Source organism: Garra rufa, chromosome 11 (genome assembly GCF_049309525.1).
Source record: "Garra rufa chromosome 11, GarRuf1.0, whole genome shotgun sequence".
Classification (NCBI taxonomy): domain Eukaryota; kingdom Metazoa; phylum Chordata; class Actinopteri; order Cypriniformes; family Cyprinidae; genus Garra; species Garra rufa.
This window is the reverse complement of record NC_133371.1, coordinates 24,149,353-24,167,160: the sequence shown is the minus strand read 5'-3', so window position 1 is coordinate 24,167,160 and position 17,808 is coordinate 24,149,353. Positions and strand designations below refer to the sequence as shown.

General features: G+C 37.6%; 1 protein-coding gene across 1 annotated transcript in view; it reads right to left on the bottom strand.

Moving 5' to 3' along the window:
- Nucleotides 1-17,808, bottom strand: part of sipa1l3 (signal-induced proliferation-associated 1 like 3) — a 130,676-nt gene that overhangs the window by 42,076 nt on the left and 70,792 nt on the right. Inside the window, exons 3-7 of the mRNA XM_073850095.1 lie at nucleotides 16,087-17,691; nucleotides 11,150-11,280; nucleotides 7,966-8,154; nucleotides 7,659-7,833; nucleotides 5,158-5,261 (exon numbers count right to left, since the gene is read on the bottom strand). Of these exons, the coding sequence (XP_073706196.1) occupies nucleotides 5,158-5,261; nucleotides 7,659-7,833; nucleotides 7,966-8,154; nucleotides 11,150-11,280; nucleotides 16,087-17,467 (1,980 nt within the window). The 5' untranslated portion in view covers nucleotides 17,468-17,691. The remainder of the gene's footprint in view (nucleotides 1-5,157; nucleotides 5,262-7,658; nucleotides 7,834-7,965; nucleotides 8,155-11,149; nucleotides 11,281-16,086; nucleotides 17,692-17,808) is intronic.

The following is a 17,808-nucleotide window of genomic DNA, read 5'->3' as shown; positions in this document are numbered from 1 at the left end:
AGACCTAGAACAGTGAATTTAAGACTTTTTAAGGCCTAAAATTTAGATTTTTAAATTTTAGACTTTTTAAGACTTTTTAAGACCCTGCGGAAACCCTGTTTATTATAAATGTACAAAGGACTTTACTATATTATTATTATATCAGTTAATGAACTATACATTTTATTTACTATAAATTTTAATTAACCTCATAAAACTTGGAAGGCTGCTACAATATTTTCACTTTTATGTGATGCACGCTGTAGTGAGATAAGAATAGGTGGTCACCTACTAGCTAAAGGCAAAATGTGGCCACCCTTAAGTCTCTATGATATTGTGGTTTCTAGATATGGCTCAGGTCTGTCCTTCAGTGTAAGTCCTATGTTACTGTTTAATGCACACAACGTACCAGCCAAAAAAAGGCAAGACTGCAAGGAGTATGGGAGACAGAGAGAGAGCAAAAGAGAGAAACGATAGAGTGTTCTGTTGAAGGACATAGAAAAAAAGGGAACTGGCCGAAATATCTTCATAGATGCACAATGATTTCTGTGGTGAGAGACACAGAGGTGTGAAAAAGCCTGTTAACAGCACTGCAGCACCAATCTGTGAGACGGCCACTAAAACACATGCAATAAAATGTACTAATGCTGTAAAAAGATCAAGTTGTGCTAGAATTACATTTCCTGAAGGAAATACCAGTGCGTGCAAGATGGCAAAGGTATAGTATTAAAGTTTTAAATAATCGTAGGTTTTAGCTTCCCTGGCTTTGGTTGTTTGCCATTTAGATTTAATAAATTTGCTCTCTAAGAGCAATTTTAAAGCATCACTTTGAATGCAAAGGAGGTTCCAAACAGTAGCAAGCATAATTATGCTGATTCTAAGATATTCATGGCAGCATTAAATATATCCAAGACACAGAAAGCATTTTAAGTAAAGTAAAGTAATGTAAAGTAAGTAAAGTAAATAAAAATGTACTGACCAAAAACTTTTAATGGTAGTTTGTATTGCTAGGAATATCAATACAGTGGTGCCTGGCGGGCGATGCAAAAAGACATCTGAAATCATTCAGGAGTGCCATTCTCTACTGTTATGTATGGAGTTGATTTGTCTACTCTAAAGCGTGATCAGGGCAACATGTTCTGTACTCGTTTGAACTCTAGGAGGGAGATCTACTAAGAGAGCTGACAGCAGAGATGCTGAGAACCGATGTTTAACACTGCAGTTAATCTACATTTAAAAATAGACCGTGAAATTAGGAGCATCTCTATGTCTCTATGTGAAAGACTGGCCTCCAATCTGAGTCAGAGCAGTAGAAGCTGCCCACCCGTTCGCAACAGTGTTAGGGCATCAGTTATATAAGCCATCTTACATTTCAACAACACACAAAGGGAAAACCATGGAAACACTGGTCTTGAATGCTGACATGGTCCTCCTATCCCCTATAATGAGTTCTGAAGGGAGACACTCCTGGAACCTGAAATTATTGTACAGCCTGACATCACTTTCTGCCTCTCACCGTAATCACTACAACACACTCCATGTGAGTGCCTGTTTTTGTATGTGCTTTAAAAATAGAGAATTATCTGACAGATAAACACTGCCCTCTGCAGGTCATCTGAGAGTGAGCAGATCAGATAAATCTATAGTTGTGTAATTTCTACATTACCAAATAGTACTGCAAAAATATTCTATTTATATATAATATTATATTAGACAAATAATATAAGTCCCTGGTTTAATTGTAAACGTTTTATAAAGGCAAAAATCCTCTGTAGAAGGATTTATTTATTTTTACAGTATTACAGTATTTATTAATCTTTGTTAATGTTAGTTAAGAAAAGTACAGTTGTTCACTAATATGTTCATGTTAGTTCACAGTGCATTGACTAATGTTAACAAACAACTTTTGATTTGAATAATTCATTGAACCCACAGTGCAATCAAAAATCAACAGATAAATAATTATATTACTAATAATAATATACTTTATTTGTAATGCGCCTCTCTTATATTCAAAGTATGAAGCCTGTTTCTGCCACTGAAAACAAACTAAAGGTAAAAGGACTTTATCTCACAATTTGGACTTTTTTTGCTCAGAATTGTGAGATAAGTCAGAATAGTGGGATATAAACTCACATTTGTGAGAAATCAGAAATGTGCAAATGCGAGTTTGTATCTTGCAATTCTGACTTTTTTTGCAATTCCAGTTTATACCTCGCAACTCAGATTTTTTTTTCTCGCAATTCCGAGTTTATATCTTTCAATTCTGACTTTTCTAAGTTTATAGCATGCAATACTGTGGAAAAAAAAGAACTGCAAGTTTGTACTACACATTTCTGAGTAAAAGGTCAGAATTGCAAGATATAAACTCAGAATTGCGAGGAAAAAAGTTAGGAACTCAGAATAGATATAAACTTGGGATTGCAAGAAAAAACTCAGAATTGCAAAATATAAACTCACAATTGTGAGAAAAAAGTCAGCATTGTGAGATATAAAGTTAAAATTGCATGAAAATAGAATTGCGAGACAAACTCAGAATTGCAAAAAAAAAAAAAAAGCCAAAATTGCAAGATATAAACTCAGAATTGTAAGACAAAAGTCAGAATTAAGAGATATCAAATCAGAATTGTGAGATATAAATTCAGAATTGAGAGATATAAACTTAGAATTGCGAGAAAAAAGTCAGAATTGAGAGATATAAACTCGGAATTGAGAGATATAAACTTAGAATTGCGAGAAAAAAGTCAGAATTGAGAGATATAAACTCGGAATTGAGAGATATAAACTTGGAATTGAGAGATATAAACTTGGAATTGAGAGATATAAACTTGGAATTGAGAGATATAAACTTGGAATTGCGAGAAAAAAGTCAGAATTGAGAGATATAAACTCGGAATTGAGAGATATAAACTTGGAATTGAGAGATATAAACTCGGAATTGAGAGATATAAACTCGGAATTGAGAAATATAAACTTGGAATTGAGAGATATAAACTTGGAATTGCGAGAAAAAAGTCAGAATTGAGAGATATAAACTCGGAATTGAGAGATATAAACTCAGAATTGAGAGATATAAACTAGGAATTGCGAGAAAAAAGTCAGAATTGAGAGATATAAACTCGGAATTGACAGAAAAAGTCAGAATTGAGAGATATAAACTCAGAATTGAGAGATATAAACTTGGAATTGACAGAAAAACTCAGAATTGAGAGATATAAACTCAGAATTGACAGAAAAAGTCAGAATTGAGAGATATAAACTCAGAATTGACAGAAAAAGTCAGAATTGAGAGATATAAACTCAGAATTGAGAGATATAAACTCAGAATTGAGAGATATAAACTCGGAATTGAGAGATATAAAGTCAGAATTGAGAGATATAAACTTGGAATTGACAGAAAAAGTCAGAATTGAGAGATATAAACTCAGAATTGACAGAAAAAGTCAGAATTGAGAGATATAAACTCAGAATTGAGAGATATAAACTCAGAATTGAGAGATATAAACTCGGAATTGAGAGATATAAACTCAGAATTGAGAGATATAAACTTGGAATTGCGAGAAAAAAGTCAGAATTGAGAGATATAAACTCGGAATTGACAGAAAAAGTCAGAATTGAGAGATATAAACTTGGAATTGACAGAAAAAGTCAGAATTGAGAGATATAAACTCAGAATTGAGAGATATAAACTTGGAATTGACAGAAAAAGTCAGAATTGAGAGATATAAACTCAGAATTGACAGAAAAAGTCAGAATTGAGAGATATAAACTCAGAATTGAGAGATATAAACTTGGAATTGACAGAAAAAGTCAGAATTGAGAGATATAAACTCAGAATTGAGAGATATAAACTTGGAATTGACAGAAAAAGTCAGAATTGAGAGATATAAACTTGGAATTGACAGAAAAAGTCAGAATTGAGAGATATAAACTCAGAATTGACAGAAAAAGTCAGAATTGAGAGATATAAACTTGGAATTGACAGAAAAAGTCAGAATTGAGAGATATAAACTCAGAATTGACAGAAAAAGTCAGAATTGAGAGATATAAACTCAGAATTGAGAGATATAAACTTGGAATTGACAGAAAAAGTCAGAATTGAGAGATATAAACTCAGAATTGACAGAAAAAGTCAGGGCTGTCATTCAGTTATGGCAATGGGCTTTTCGTTTCCTACACGCCCTGTACGCGCCGCAGTAGACCAATCCAGAGCCATATGGAGAGCTCTCTCTATGGCTCTGGGCCAATCTTAAAGGACTGCGCCGTCTGACCAATCACAGCAGTGAGGGATCACGGAAAGGAGGGGTTTAGAGAGACTGATTCTTCGAACTGCTTCGCACGAGTCCTTTACGAATCATTTAGAAATGAGGTAAAATTAAATCTATTTTTGGAGAAAACTAAAGTGTTTTTTGACCCTGCATACATGTAAACCTGTTTTAAGAGACTCATAAAACAATATTAACAACCTTTAAACTAGCATAATAGGAGCACTTTAATACTCTATTTCACTCAGATGCACATGATCACACTCTGCAAGTAAAATGCGCCAATGATAAGTCAGGTTCCTTTTAAGTATATTTTCAACGAATGTTTTCATTTCAAAGCAGTTGACGCATATGCATGCACATGAAACTTCCTGAGGGCAGAAGATACCACATTACTGGATCCTAATCAACAGTATGGAAATCACTAAAAAAACCACACCCTGCTCTGATTCATACTACAGTGCGTATAAAAACAGCAGGAGAGCTTGACAATAACAAACCGAAAAAGAAAGAGCGAGAGCAATTCCTTCATAACCACATGAAAAAAACAAACAACAAAAAAAAAATACAGACTCTGAGAGTGGACGTCCAGAAGCTGTGGCCACTTGTGTTGCATGAAAAAAAGAGCTGCTAAATTTCCACTGGATTTACTGCTGCCACTCTATAAACTTTACTACCATTCCAGATGTTTCTTTGCAAACTGGGTCTGCCACATGCAGTACCCACCACAAACACACTGCTGAATGTGAGCAAAGAAAATGAATAGCATGTGAACAACGTGCAAGACATTCTGGGAGTCTATCCAGGTGGGAGAGAAGGGGAGAGATGTGTTGTGTCATGTCGGTTCTATACAGGCTCTTGGATGTACTGATGTGCGTGTGTGTGTGTGTGTGTGCGTGTGTGTGTGTCTTACCTGTTGAGGATTATTGGGCATGTATGGAAGCATGGTGGACACGTGAAACATGATCTCGTAGTCCTGATAGGTTGTATACAGGGAGTGTGTTCCAGTTGAGTCCGCTGTTAAATAAACACATGAATGAGCATCAGGTTTTACTCAAAGTTCATGCAACCTGAGTTCTGTTATTAACCCATTTAAAATTGTGTTAAAGGGATAGTTTGTCAAAAAAAATGAAAATTCTGTCATTAATTACTCACCTTCATGTCGTTCCAAACCCGTAAGACCTTTGTTCATCTTCGCAACACAAATTAAGATATTTTTGATGAAATCCAAGAGCTTTCTGACTCTACATAGACAGCAATGCAACTGACACGTTCAAGGGCTAGAAAAGTAGTTAGAACATAATTGCAATAAAATATGCATAAAATGCATAAAATAGTCTATGTGCATCCAATAGTGAACATGAGAAAATTAAGGCTGAACTATTGATGTCACGTTGACTATTTTAACAATGTCCTTAATGCCTTTCTGGGCCTTGAACATGTCAGTTGTGTTGCTGTCTATTGAGGGTCAGAAATCTCTCAAATCTCTCTATTTTGAAGATGAACAAAGGTCTTCCAGGTTTAGAATGACATGAGGGTGATTAATTAATGACAGAATTTTCATTTTTATATGAACTATCTCTTTAATTCAACTATGTCATGCTCATAATATAATTTGTAATAAAAACTAACAATTACATCAGAAAAATCTTAAAAAGAATGTGTTTTTTATTAGTTATTTCAGACTTCTGGACTAATGTAAATTTAATCTACATGATTTTAGACATGAAGTGTATGTAAACAACAGCAGAGCTGTAATTTATTCTGGTTTCAATTACTCCTATACAGTTTAAGTCAAAAGTTTACATACACCTTGCAAAATCTACAAAATGTTAATTATTTTACCAAAATAGTAGAGATCATACAGAATGCATGTAATGTTTTATTTAGTACTGACTTGAATAAGATATTTCACATAAAAGACATTTACATATAGTCCACATGAGAAAATAATGATTGAATTCATAAAAATGACCCTGTTCAAAAGTTTACATACACTTGATTCTTAATACTGTGCTCTTACCTGAATGATCCACAACTTTGGGGTTTTTTTTTTAGTGATAGTTGCTCATGAGTCCCTGGTTTGTCCTGAACAGTTAAACTGCACGCTGTACTTCAGAAAAACCCTTCAGGCCCCACAAATTCTTTTTTTGTTTTTTGTTTTTTTAGCATTTTTGTGTATTTGAACCCTTTCCAACAATGTATGATTTTGAGATCCATCTTTTCAACAAAGGGACTCATATGCAGCTATTACATAAAGTTCAAACACTCACTGATGCTTCAGAAAGAAACACAATGCATTAAGAGCCAGAGGTGTAAACTTTTGAACAGAATGAAGATGTATACATGTTTCTTATTTTGCTTAAATATCATATTTTTTCATTTAGTACTGCCTTTCAGAAGCTACAGAAGATACTAACATGTCTCCCAGAAGACAAAGTAAGTTAAATTTACTCTGATCTTCAAATTCAAAAAGTTTTCACCCCCAGCTCTTAATGCATTGTATTTCCTTCTGGAGCGTCAGTGAGTGTTTGAACCTTCTGTAACAGTTGCATATGTGTCCCTCAGTTGTCCTCAGTGTCAAAAACATACAGTCATTGTTGTTGGAAAGGGTTCAAACACACAAAAATGCTGAAAATCTAAAGAATTTGTGTGACCCAAAGGATTTTTCTGAAGAACTGCAGACAGTTTAACTGTTCAAGACTTCAAGACAAACAAGGAACTCATGAACAATCACCAAACAAACAAACAAACAAACAAACAAACAAACAAACAACACAGCTGTGGATCACTCAGGTAACAACACAGTATTAAGAATCAAGTGCATGCAAACTTTTGAAGGGGGTCATTTATATACATTCAACTATTATTTTTTCTAAAGGATTATATGTAAATGTCTTTTATGCTAAATATCTCATTCAGGTCAGTACTAAATAAAAAAAATGACCCCTGTTACTTTGGTAAAATAATTAACATTTTGCAGATTCTGCAAGGTGTATGTAAACTTTTGACTTCAACTGTAGATAGTAAAAATGCTAAATATTTTCTGGAAGAATTTAGCCAAGTAAATGCGCATGTGTGTGTTATGAGCATTGAAAATGTTGTTAAATGAAACAGTGCGGTATGTAATTTCCGTGCTACCAAATGGAATTACAGTCTGTTTGTTTGAGCCATCCTAAATACGATTTGTACCAATGAAATTTCACTGCGAATTCATGGAGCTTCCCAGAGTGTGACGCCTCAATTATAACCAAGAGACCGTCAAAATGTATTTACACACCACGCTTTTGATGGTCGCGGTGGGTTACGACAAGAACTCTGATTAACACGGAAGAGATGCGATTTATCGCTTGACAATTTATCGTGCTGAGCCTTTTTAGGACACGTGTAAGAGAGACAGAAAGCCTTGCTCACTTTTGGTGTCTAGCTGGGCAGCATATTTGTTGAAACCCCTCAGACACACAGTTTCTCCCAGCAGCTCGAGGAAGGCGGTGAAGGCTGGCGTAGCCTCTTCATTGTTGTACATCTCCTCCTCCGTGCTCTGTCCCGCTCGACACAGCAGGATGCCCACTTTGTGTTTTTGACTAAGCTGTAAGAGACACACAGCGGCAGAGACACACAAAGAAATATGACCAACACTGTCAGTCATTTTCATTTTTGGGGAACTATTAAAACTTTCATAACACAGGAAGTAGTGTCTAAAGGGTCATCATTTACTCACCCCCTGCTCGTCCAGTTTGAGAAGCTGCTCTGTGACCTTTGGTGTGCTGAGAGCCAATCGCAGACAGGGCACGCTGAGTTCTGGCAGGACATACTCCAGAACCTCTTTCAAAGGCAAACCACGTACCGTTCCGTGCTTCGCTGTGGACAGAATCGCATCCTCCAGGATCGCTCCTCGTAACGTGACCAGCTGCAGCAGACACAGGAAACCATGTGGGGAGACACACACAACATCAAACATCATCATATGACTGCCCAAATATCCTCTGAGAGCATGTGACAGAGCATGAGAATGATTATGAATGGCCGTAAAATGGTGTCCAGAAGTGCCCACTGTGAGGCATCCTTTCCCCACTGCTTCTGATTCATTGCCTTGCTGCATCTCACAACCTCTGTCACAACCTCACACACACTGATGCTAAAGCTTAGCTACCGTAAAATTAGCACAAACAGGTGGAAACAATGAAATACTTAAAATATTTAGTTTTTGAGGCTTGTGTTTCTGGTTTCTTGTGCCATTAGTCAAGATGGCATATGACTGGTCACATGGACAGCCACCCATTCAATCATTCAACTCAAACCTCTGACCAAAATAACACTGTTGAACCAAGTTTGCACATGTTTGCAAGGCTATTTCGAAATGTGTTACAAGCACATCTATAGTGAATGTAAATGAACTGAAGACGCTGCATTGTTCAGAGTGGGTGAGTTTGATGTGTCTAGGCAGCCATGTAATCTGACTAAACCCAGCAGAGCAGCAGTCATACAAGTACAGCTCAGCACTTTTCAAACACACCATTATTAAGCAAAAATGACTGCATGGCCTTTACAGCAACATCTTGCACGCAAGGCACAAAACACGCTCAGAACTTAAGTGTAACTACATTGTAATTGCAGTGTAACTACAGTGCTGCATACTCAGGATCTCTATATTGTTCAACACTGTGCCTTAAAATAAACAATTGGCCCAAAAGGCCAAGTGTGGGTTCCATCAAAGGGCCCAAAGCTCTCTCAAGCCACATTAGCTGGGTTTCCATCCAAAGTGTGAATTTAACTTGGAATATCGCATAAAACATTCGGGAAAAAGCTCTGTTTCCATCCAGTGAGTCAAAATCACAACTTTCTGATAAACTGGCACTAAATATTACTAAGAAATGTAGGAGAAGCCACTGAATACAATCATTTTCATATATAATAAATTACTTGTGCCTCAGAATGAGACGAAAAACAATAAATGTGTTCAATGTAGTGCTGTCAAATGATTAATCACATCCAAAATAAGTTTTTACATAATATGTATACTGTGTATATTATCTATCTATCTATCTATCTATCTATCTATCTATCTATCTATCTATCTATCTATATATATAGCTACATATATATATAGTCAAGCCCGAAATACTCATACCCCTGGCAAATTCTGACTTAAAGTTACTTTTATTCAACCAGCAAGTTTTTTTTGACCGGAAATTATCTCCCAAAACATAATAAGACTATGTACAAGAGGCATCATTGTAGAAAAAAATATTTCTCAGCTTTTATTTACATTTGAACAAAAGGTGGCATGTCCAAAATTATTCACACCCTTAGCAAACTGTCACAGTCTATGGGAAAATCCAAAGTTCTATACCATTCCAAATAGTCCAAGCTGTTCTAAAGGATCCCAATTACCCTGATTCATTGGGAACAGCTGTTTTAATCAACTCAACAGGTGAAAAACAGAAAGCTCTCTGCTGTTGGTTTGTGGACAGTCATGGCTAAGACAAAGGAGCTCACTGAGGACCTGCGGCTGCGCATTGTGGCTGCTCACAAGTCAGGAAAGGGCTATAAGACCATATCTAAATGTTTTGAAGTTCCAGTGGCTACAGTGCAAAGTATTATTAAAAAATACAAGACGATTTTTCCGTGAAAAATCTCAGAGGATGTGGTCGGAAGCCAAAAGTGACACCTGTGCTGGCCAGGAGGATAGTGAGAGATTTAAAAAAAAATCCAAGGATCACCACCAAGGGCATCCTGATGAATCTGGGCTCTGCTGGTGGCAACATCTCAAGGCAGACAGTCCAACGGACACTGCACACCGCTGTGTTCCACGGACGCAGATCAAGGAGGACACCACTTCTCCAGATAAGGCACACAAAAGCCCGCTTGGCCTTCGCAAATGCTCATCTGGACAAAGAAGAAGACTTCTGGTCTTCGGTTTTATGGTCAGATGAAACAAAAATTTTAATTTTTTGGCCACAATGATGTAGCCTTCATTTGGCGTAAAAAAGGAGAAGCCTTCAACCCTAAGAACACCATCCGGACTGTCAAACATGGTGGTGGGAACCTAATGTTTTGGGGGTGTTTTTCAGCTGGTGGAACAGGGAACCTAATCAAAGTAAACGGCACCATGAAAAAGGAGCAATACATCAAAATTCTCAACAACAACATCAGGCAGTCTGCAGAGAAACTTGGCCTTGGGTACCAGTGGACATTTCAGCATGACAACGACCCAAAACACACAGCAAAAGTGGTGAAGAAATGGTTAGCAGACAAAAACATTAACATTTTGCAGTGGCCCAGCCAGAGTCCTGACTTAAATCCAATTGAGAATCTATGGAGGGAGCTAAAGATCAGAGTAATGGCAAGGAGACCCTCCAACCTGAAAGAGTTGGAAAGATGAATGGGCAAAAATACCAGTGGAGACATGCAAAATGCTGGTCAGCAATTACAGGAAGCGTTTGATTGCTGTAATAGCCAACAAAGGCTTTTCTATTGATTATTGAGAAGGGTATGAATAATTTTGGACATGCCACTTTTTGTTCAAATAGAATACCAGATTTACTCAGATCGCAGTGAGAACAGACAACAAAATTCTTAAAGGGATAGTTTACCCAAAAATGAAAATTCTGTCATTAGTTACTCATCCTAATATCTTAATTTGTGTTCCGAAGATAAACGATGGTCTTATGCGTTTGGAATAGCATGAGGGTGAGTAATTAATGACAGAATTTTCATTTTTGTGTGAACTAACCCTTTAGGTTCATGCTCAAAAAATGGATTAAAGTAGCCAAAGAAACCCACAAAGACTATGAGAGTTTGTGGGTAAATTAACTGTCCTGTCATAGTTTTATGTGAGTTGAGCCCCAGTCTGATCTAGGTTTAATTCATATAATTTGCACTAATTTCTGTATCATACACACCTCACTAGTGCGAAAGATGATCCTGTACTGGTACTGGTCCTTTAAATCTTTGGTATCTTCCAGTTTCTCTCTTCGAATGCTCAGAGCCACGGGCCCCAGCTTCTCATCGGTACCAAAGTAGTTCCAGTGCTCTGTGGGGAAAGAGAGAGATGGATGAATGAAAATCGAGAAAGGATATAAAAAAGACAGATTAATACCATTAATACAGAAAATGAGAATATAGAAGAGAAGAAAATAATTAATGAGGTGAAGACAATGATAGGAGAAAAATGGAAGTTGATATGAAGGATGAGAGATAGAGGGAAGGACACAGAGGACAAAGGAGGGATTGGTAAGGAAACCATCTAAATGTAGGTCACAGTGGCTATAGAACTTCCTGTAGGTACTGTGAGCATTCAAATCTAATAGAAAATCATAGACAAAGCAACTAATACAATACTACACATGCTTTTGAGAATAAAGGAAGTTATTCTCCTGCGTTTCCTACAGCTTTGTGATTTCTAAAATCTGAATTTTGCTAAACAATAATGCTATTTTAATTTTTAACTGAAAATGTTATTATAACAGAACTCTGTTGTGGATTTACAGTTTATGGCAACACTCAGTGAGTTACAGTTTGTTTTGAATTTTTTCATCTGTGTTTCTTTTGTTTTTTTGGTGAGTTTCATTTGTTTTAATTTTTTTTTTCTTGCATGTTTCAATTGTTTGATTGTTTTTGTTTGTTTCGTCGGTTTGTTTCTTTTGGTTTGTTTCATGTGTTTGTTTCTGTTTTTTTTTGTTATTTTCATTTGGCTTGTTTGTCTCATTTGTTTCCATTGTTTGTCTCGTTTTTGCAACTTTGTTTCAATTCTTTTTTTTGTTTAATTGTTTCAATTTCTTTGTTTCTTTTGGTTTGTTTCATGTTTGTTTCTTTTTGATTTGTTTGTTCCATGTGTTTGTTTGTTTAATTTGGCTAGTTTGTCTGATTTAATTAAATTCTTTGTTTCTTTTGGCTTGTTTGTTTCATTTGTTTCCATTGTTTGTTTCTTTTGGTTTGTTTGCTTTTGAAAATTTGTTTCAATTGTTTGTTTCTTTTGGCTTGTTAGTATAATTTGTTTCAATTGTTTCTTTTGGTTTGTTACTTTTTGAAAATATGTTTATATATATACTGGTTTGTTTCTTTTTGAAAATTTGTTTCAATTCTTTGTTTCAATTGGTTTGTTTCATGTGTTTGTTTCTGTTTTGGCTTGTTTGTCTCATTTGTTTCCATTGTTTGTTTCTTTTGGTTTGTTTGTGAAAATTTGTTTTTAATTCTTTGTTTCTTTTGGCTTGTTTGTTTCATTTGTTTAAATTTTTTCTTTTGGTTTGTTTCATGTGTTTGTTTCTTTTTGATTTGTATCATGTGTTTGTTTCTGTTTTGGTTTGTTTGTTTCATTTGGCTAGTTTGTCTCATTTGTTTCAATTGTTTCTCTTGGTTTGTTTTAGAAAATTTGTTTAAATTCTTTGTTTTGTGGCTATAGTTTGTCTCATTTGTTTCCATTGTTTGTTTTGTTTGGTTTGTTTAGTTTTGAATTTTTTGTTTGTTTCTTTTGGCTTGTTTGTTTCAATTGTTTATTTTGGTTTGTTTGTTCTTGAAAATTAGTTTTAATTCTTTGTTTCTTTTGGTTTGTTTCTTTTTGAAAATTTGTTTCAATTATTTTTTTCTTTTGGTTTGTTTCATGTGTTTGTTTCTGTTTTGGTTTGTTTCATTTGGCTTGTTTGTCTCATTTGTTTCCATTGTTCGTTTCTTTTGGCTTTTTTGTTTCATTTGTTTCAATTGTTTCTTTCGGTTTGTTTCGTGTTTGTTTCGTTTGTTTTATATGTTTGTTTCTTTTGATTAGCTTGTTTAGTTTGTTTCAAGTATTTTTTTATTGTTTCATTTGTTTGTTTCTTTTGGTTTGTTTCATGTGTTTGCTTTGCTTTCAAAGGATAAACATAACACAGCAGCAATTCTCGGTTCATTTCAAGTTGCACATAGCACATGTGGCTTGTGCATAGAAGAGTAATAAGTGACTCACTGAGAAAGTGATTCAAGTCCATGATTCAGGTGGATGACTCGTGTGGTCATTTTGGTCTGATTTAAATACTGTTTCAAAAAGGACCACACAAATCATGCCATTCATCCACTATTTGTACTGCATGTTGTACTGTATGTTTATTTTTTAATGAAAAACAACAACACAGCTAAAAAAAACTTTTGCTATATTTGACTATATGATTTACTGCATCCAATTATAGCACGGTTCACAAATACCACATAGGAAGAAGCTTGTGAATGTGATACCCTTAAATTTTCCAGTCTTAATTTCTTGTTGGCATTTAGACTAATGTTTCCTTAATCTGTCATCCAGTTTTTCTCAGCGCAGGATATGAGTTTGGTTGTTTTCTGAGGATACTGAAAGCTCCGGAAACTTGAGTTGAGAGAATTATAAGTCTCAGGAGCATGCAGATAAGAGCTTTTTAATAACGCAGCAAAGATTTTGATACTATGCAGAGTGTTGCCCTTCCTGACTGAGGAATGCCAAGTCAGTACCGCTTTACAGCTGGCACTCCAACACACATCCACGCACACTGCTTCAGTGACTCATTGAAGAAGCAGAGGTATTTCTCTATCTCAAACAAGGTGCCACTATACTTGAAAATTAAGTAAACGGATAAAGAAAAGTAATTGGCACCACAAGGAAAAATACCTTAGTAGCTTGGAATCCTTACTCATTAAGTTAAACATTTAACACTTAAATGAGAAAAACAGACCACAATAAAAAGCATGGCTTAAAGGTGAAAAGTGTAATTTAAAAAAGTTAAAATACTTTCTCTTATCCCTATCCCAGCTCACAAGCAAGTAAGTTGCAATTAAGTAAGCCAGTCAGTTGAGTCTCCCAGCAGGTATAAAGACTGTGGCGCTATCAAACCATCCCAATTAACCAAGCATCTCAACCAGCCTAATGCAGAAACATAAGCTATGCTGCTGCTTAACTTAAAAGGGATATATGCAATTTTCTGAAATTTAAACTCGCGACTAACACCTGTGGCCAAAAAACGGAACTGCTCTTCCATTCTGCTCGCTCTCGCAGCGCGCGCTCGTACGTGCAAACTTCACAAGTCATCCACTGCAAAGGAGTCAACATTATGTTTACAGAGGTAAGAACAGTCAATTACATATATTGTTTGAGAAACTAAGTTTGTTTGCAATAATAGGCTAATTGCTGACTAGCGGCGGTGGCAGAGTGATCTGAAACGTTTAACATGAACGCGCTTGACGTCACATCCGCAGACGGTGCGCGAAAAATCCAACCCGACAGAAAATAGGAAAAATAGGATACAGGCTTATAGGTGCACCCACTGTGAGCTGACAAGGTGTCAGTATGCTCATCAGGAGATGTTTGAGTCATAAATGGTCAAATAAAAAGGCTATTGTTACGTTTATTTTGGGGAAAAAGTTGCATATAGCCCCTTTAAGTGGTAAGTTAATTTCTAAAAATATAAAAACCAGTCTGCATGCCCTTTCTGGCATGCGGCATGGTCACTTCCGTAAAATCTGGATGACAGAGATTACTTCTGGAATGGTAACCTTTATCTCACCAACTCTACTTAATAAACACAGACAACTAATTAGAGCATTCAGATAACCTTACATCTGCAAGGATTTATCTAATGTGGCTAAGAGGTGACAAACATGCTATTTTTATACATTGTGTGTGTGTTTTTTTTTTTATAACATTGGCATTTTAGGAAGCAAGACCTTTAGTGAGATTAACATTTGGGAGGCAGATGTGTGGCAGGAGTGTAGCTTCAGCTCCAGTTTGTGCTTGTGTTGGCTAATAGTGAGAAGCATTGATAATTGTGGCATGCTTTGATAATCTCATCCAAAGGACGAACTTCAAGTAGAATATGGGTTTACAGAATTTATTAAAGGGATATTAAGACTTGTATGGCCTTAATATAACGTAAATGATGTCTCTTACTGAAATATGTAGTAGCAAACCCATGAAAGATTTAAGTTATTTAAAAAATGTACAACATTTTGGACTATGAGCGGTGCCATTATTTTGATGATGTGAAATTGTTGCACTCGGTGAGCTACTGCTATCACCTGTTGGTATTTTTACTGCAACACAACTCGGAAAAAAAAATACTGATACAATGCCACATTGTGCGGCTTTTGGTTGTAATTTTCAGTCAAAGAGCAACAAGGAAAGTGATGTGAGTCTTTTCTGCTTTCCTAGCGATAGGAAGAGGAGAAAAAAATGGGAAGATGCCTGTTGAGCAATAAAACTTCCTAAAGACCTGTCTTTGTTCTTTCCACTTTAGCCCTGATGCCTTTGAGGCCTTTAGTAGACCACAGATTCTGAAAGAGCTTACAAATGGCAGAGACAAGAAACGCTAGATGCCATCCTGGAAGGACGTAAACATACCAATGCTGGTCACTGAAGGAGTTTCTCAGCACAAATTTCAATCGTTTAGACTCCTTGTGGGGAAAATCGATGATACAGCATTTGGTTTAAGCATACGCTTATATCCATTACCACCTGTAAGCTCTTTCAGTAGCTGTGGTCATCGTATCAGTATTTTATTTTCTGAGATGTGTTATGGTAAAAATAGCAACAGGTAGTGCTAGTAACTCACCAAGTGCAACCATTTCACGTTATCGAAATAATGGTGTCCCCACTGTCTATGAACAATGTGGATTTTTTAAAATAATGTAAATCTTTCATGGATTTCCACTACAAATTCCTGTAAGAGACATCATTTACGTTATATAAAACCATACAAGTCTTAACACCAAGGGTTGCCTTTAAAGGTGTAAATCCCAAAGATCTTTCCTGTAATGCGACTAAATGAATTACTGACAAACAAGGGAACAGTCTTGTGATCTATAGCAGTTGGCTTTATCTACATACAAATCATAAATGTCCCACCTTTCCCAAAGAAGTGCTCATGGTAGTATCTGGCACCCAGGTCAACGTGGTCGATGCAGTGTTGCTGCAGTCTCTCTAACCTGGTGGCTTGAACCTCTGGCGGAACCTCCAGTTTTGACACACTGGAATTACTGCAGCGTGGACGAAGCCGGGCCTCCACGGTGCCAGCCTCTCCCCGCTCCGCCCATGAGCTCAGGAAGCTGACATTACGCTCCCTGTAGCTTCCGGTCTCATTGATGAAGTGCGGGCAGCTCAGCAACAGCTGCTGCTGAGAGTTGGGGATAACGCTAGCTGAACCACCCTGCTCTGAAAGATCCAGTCCTGTGGTTGAACCTTCCGATAGGTCCTTGACACTGAGGTCATCAGTGCTGGAGAAGCTGGGCTCCACCCCCCCCAGAGCAATAGCTCTGGAAACTGCCAAAGAAACAGCAGCCGAAGAAGCAGCCGAAGAAGCAGCTGAAGCTCCGGTGGCCGTGTTTCGTCGCTGGGCGGCATAGCTGCGACGAGCTGCCGCCTCGTGCAAGTCAAACAGAATGCTCTGAGCATCAAAGTGGGCAAAACTCCGCACACATAACCAGGGTTTGGAAGACAACGTCTCAGGGAGTCGTGTATCGTCCAAGTCACCTCGTGGAGTCTCTGTTTCTCCTCGGCTGGAGCTGCGGAGTTTGCGGAATAAGGAAGAGGTGCCAAGAGACGATTCTGTGCCGCCACTCTTTTTGCGTACACGATTTTCCGGGCGGTCATCGGGCCGTGGAGTCGACAAGAATGCGTGTGAAGTGGATCCGTCCAAAGAAGCACCAAGCAGCTCTCCAAACTTGGCAGGGGCTGTGCTACGCTGGTCAGGACGCTCCTGTTGAAACTGGCTGAGCATGTCAAAAAAGCTTTGCTCGGACACAGCCTGTACATTGATGGAAGAAGTACTACCATATTCCCGGAACAAACGACCTTCAACTTCCGTTTCATCTTGTTCACTCAATGTAATCTCGCTGTTGGAGCGCTGCCGAAGCGGAGCAAATCCAGCAGTCCGTAGCCTAGGTGGTGTGCCTGGAGCCCTCGTTAGACCTGATTCAAGGAAGTCACCATCTCTGGTACCTCGTTGTTGTAACCTGGTCACACCTCCACGTGTAATCCCATCTTCACTGTTGAGGTCATCCTGGTGACTGCCCTGGCCGTTCTCAAGCAGCGATTCTCGTGAAAGTGCCCTGCGAGGAGGCCACTCTGCAATCCGAGCTCGGACACCCATTTTGGGCACGGAGACACGGGGCGGGGCTGGGTCACCCATGGAAGTGTGGCCATTATGGAGGGGTAAACGGAGGTGGGGTGGAGGAAGGGGTTGAGAGAGAGGGGTGGCACACACCCCTGTGTCTCTGTACATGTTCATGGGGCCCACTGCAGTCTCAGGGCCAAAAATGAGGGCAGGGGTCGTAGGTGAGAGAGCATCCTGGATGGAGACTGCTGGTGTTCAGTGAGAGGGAGAAGAGATGGACAAACTCCACACTGCTGTTGCTTCTTCCTCCCACACTCATTTCTTTGGTAGGAAAGGACTCACCTTTCCTAATCCTTCTGGACCAGTACGGAAGCTCAAAGGCCACTTAAATCACAGACCTGCAAAAAGACAAGAAACAAAGAGATATTTGGTATTATTTATTTAATCCGGTTTCTTACGTACTACATATGAAAAAGATTGAATTGTGATTTTTGGATTTGGGATCGTTTTAATTT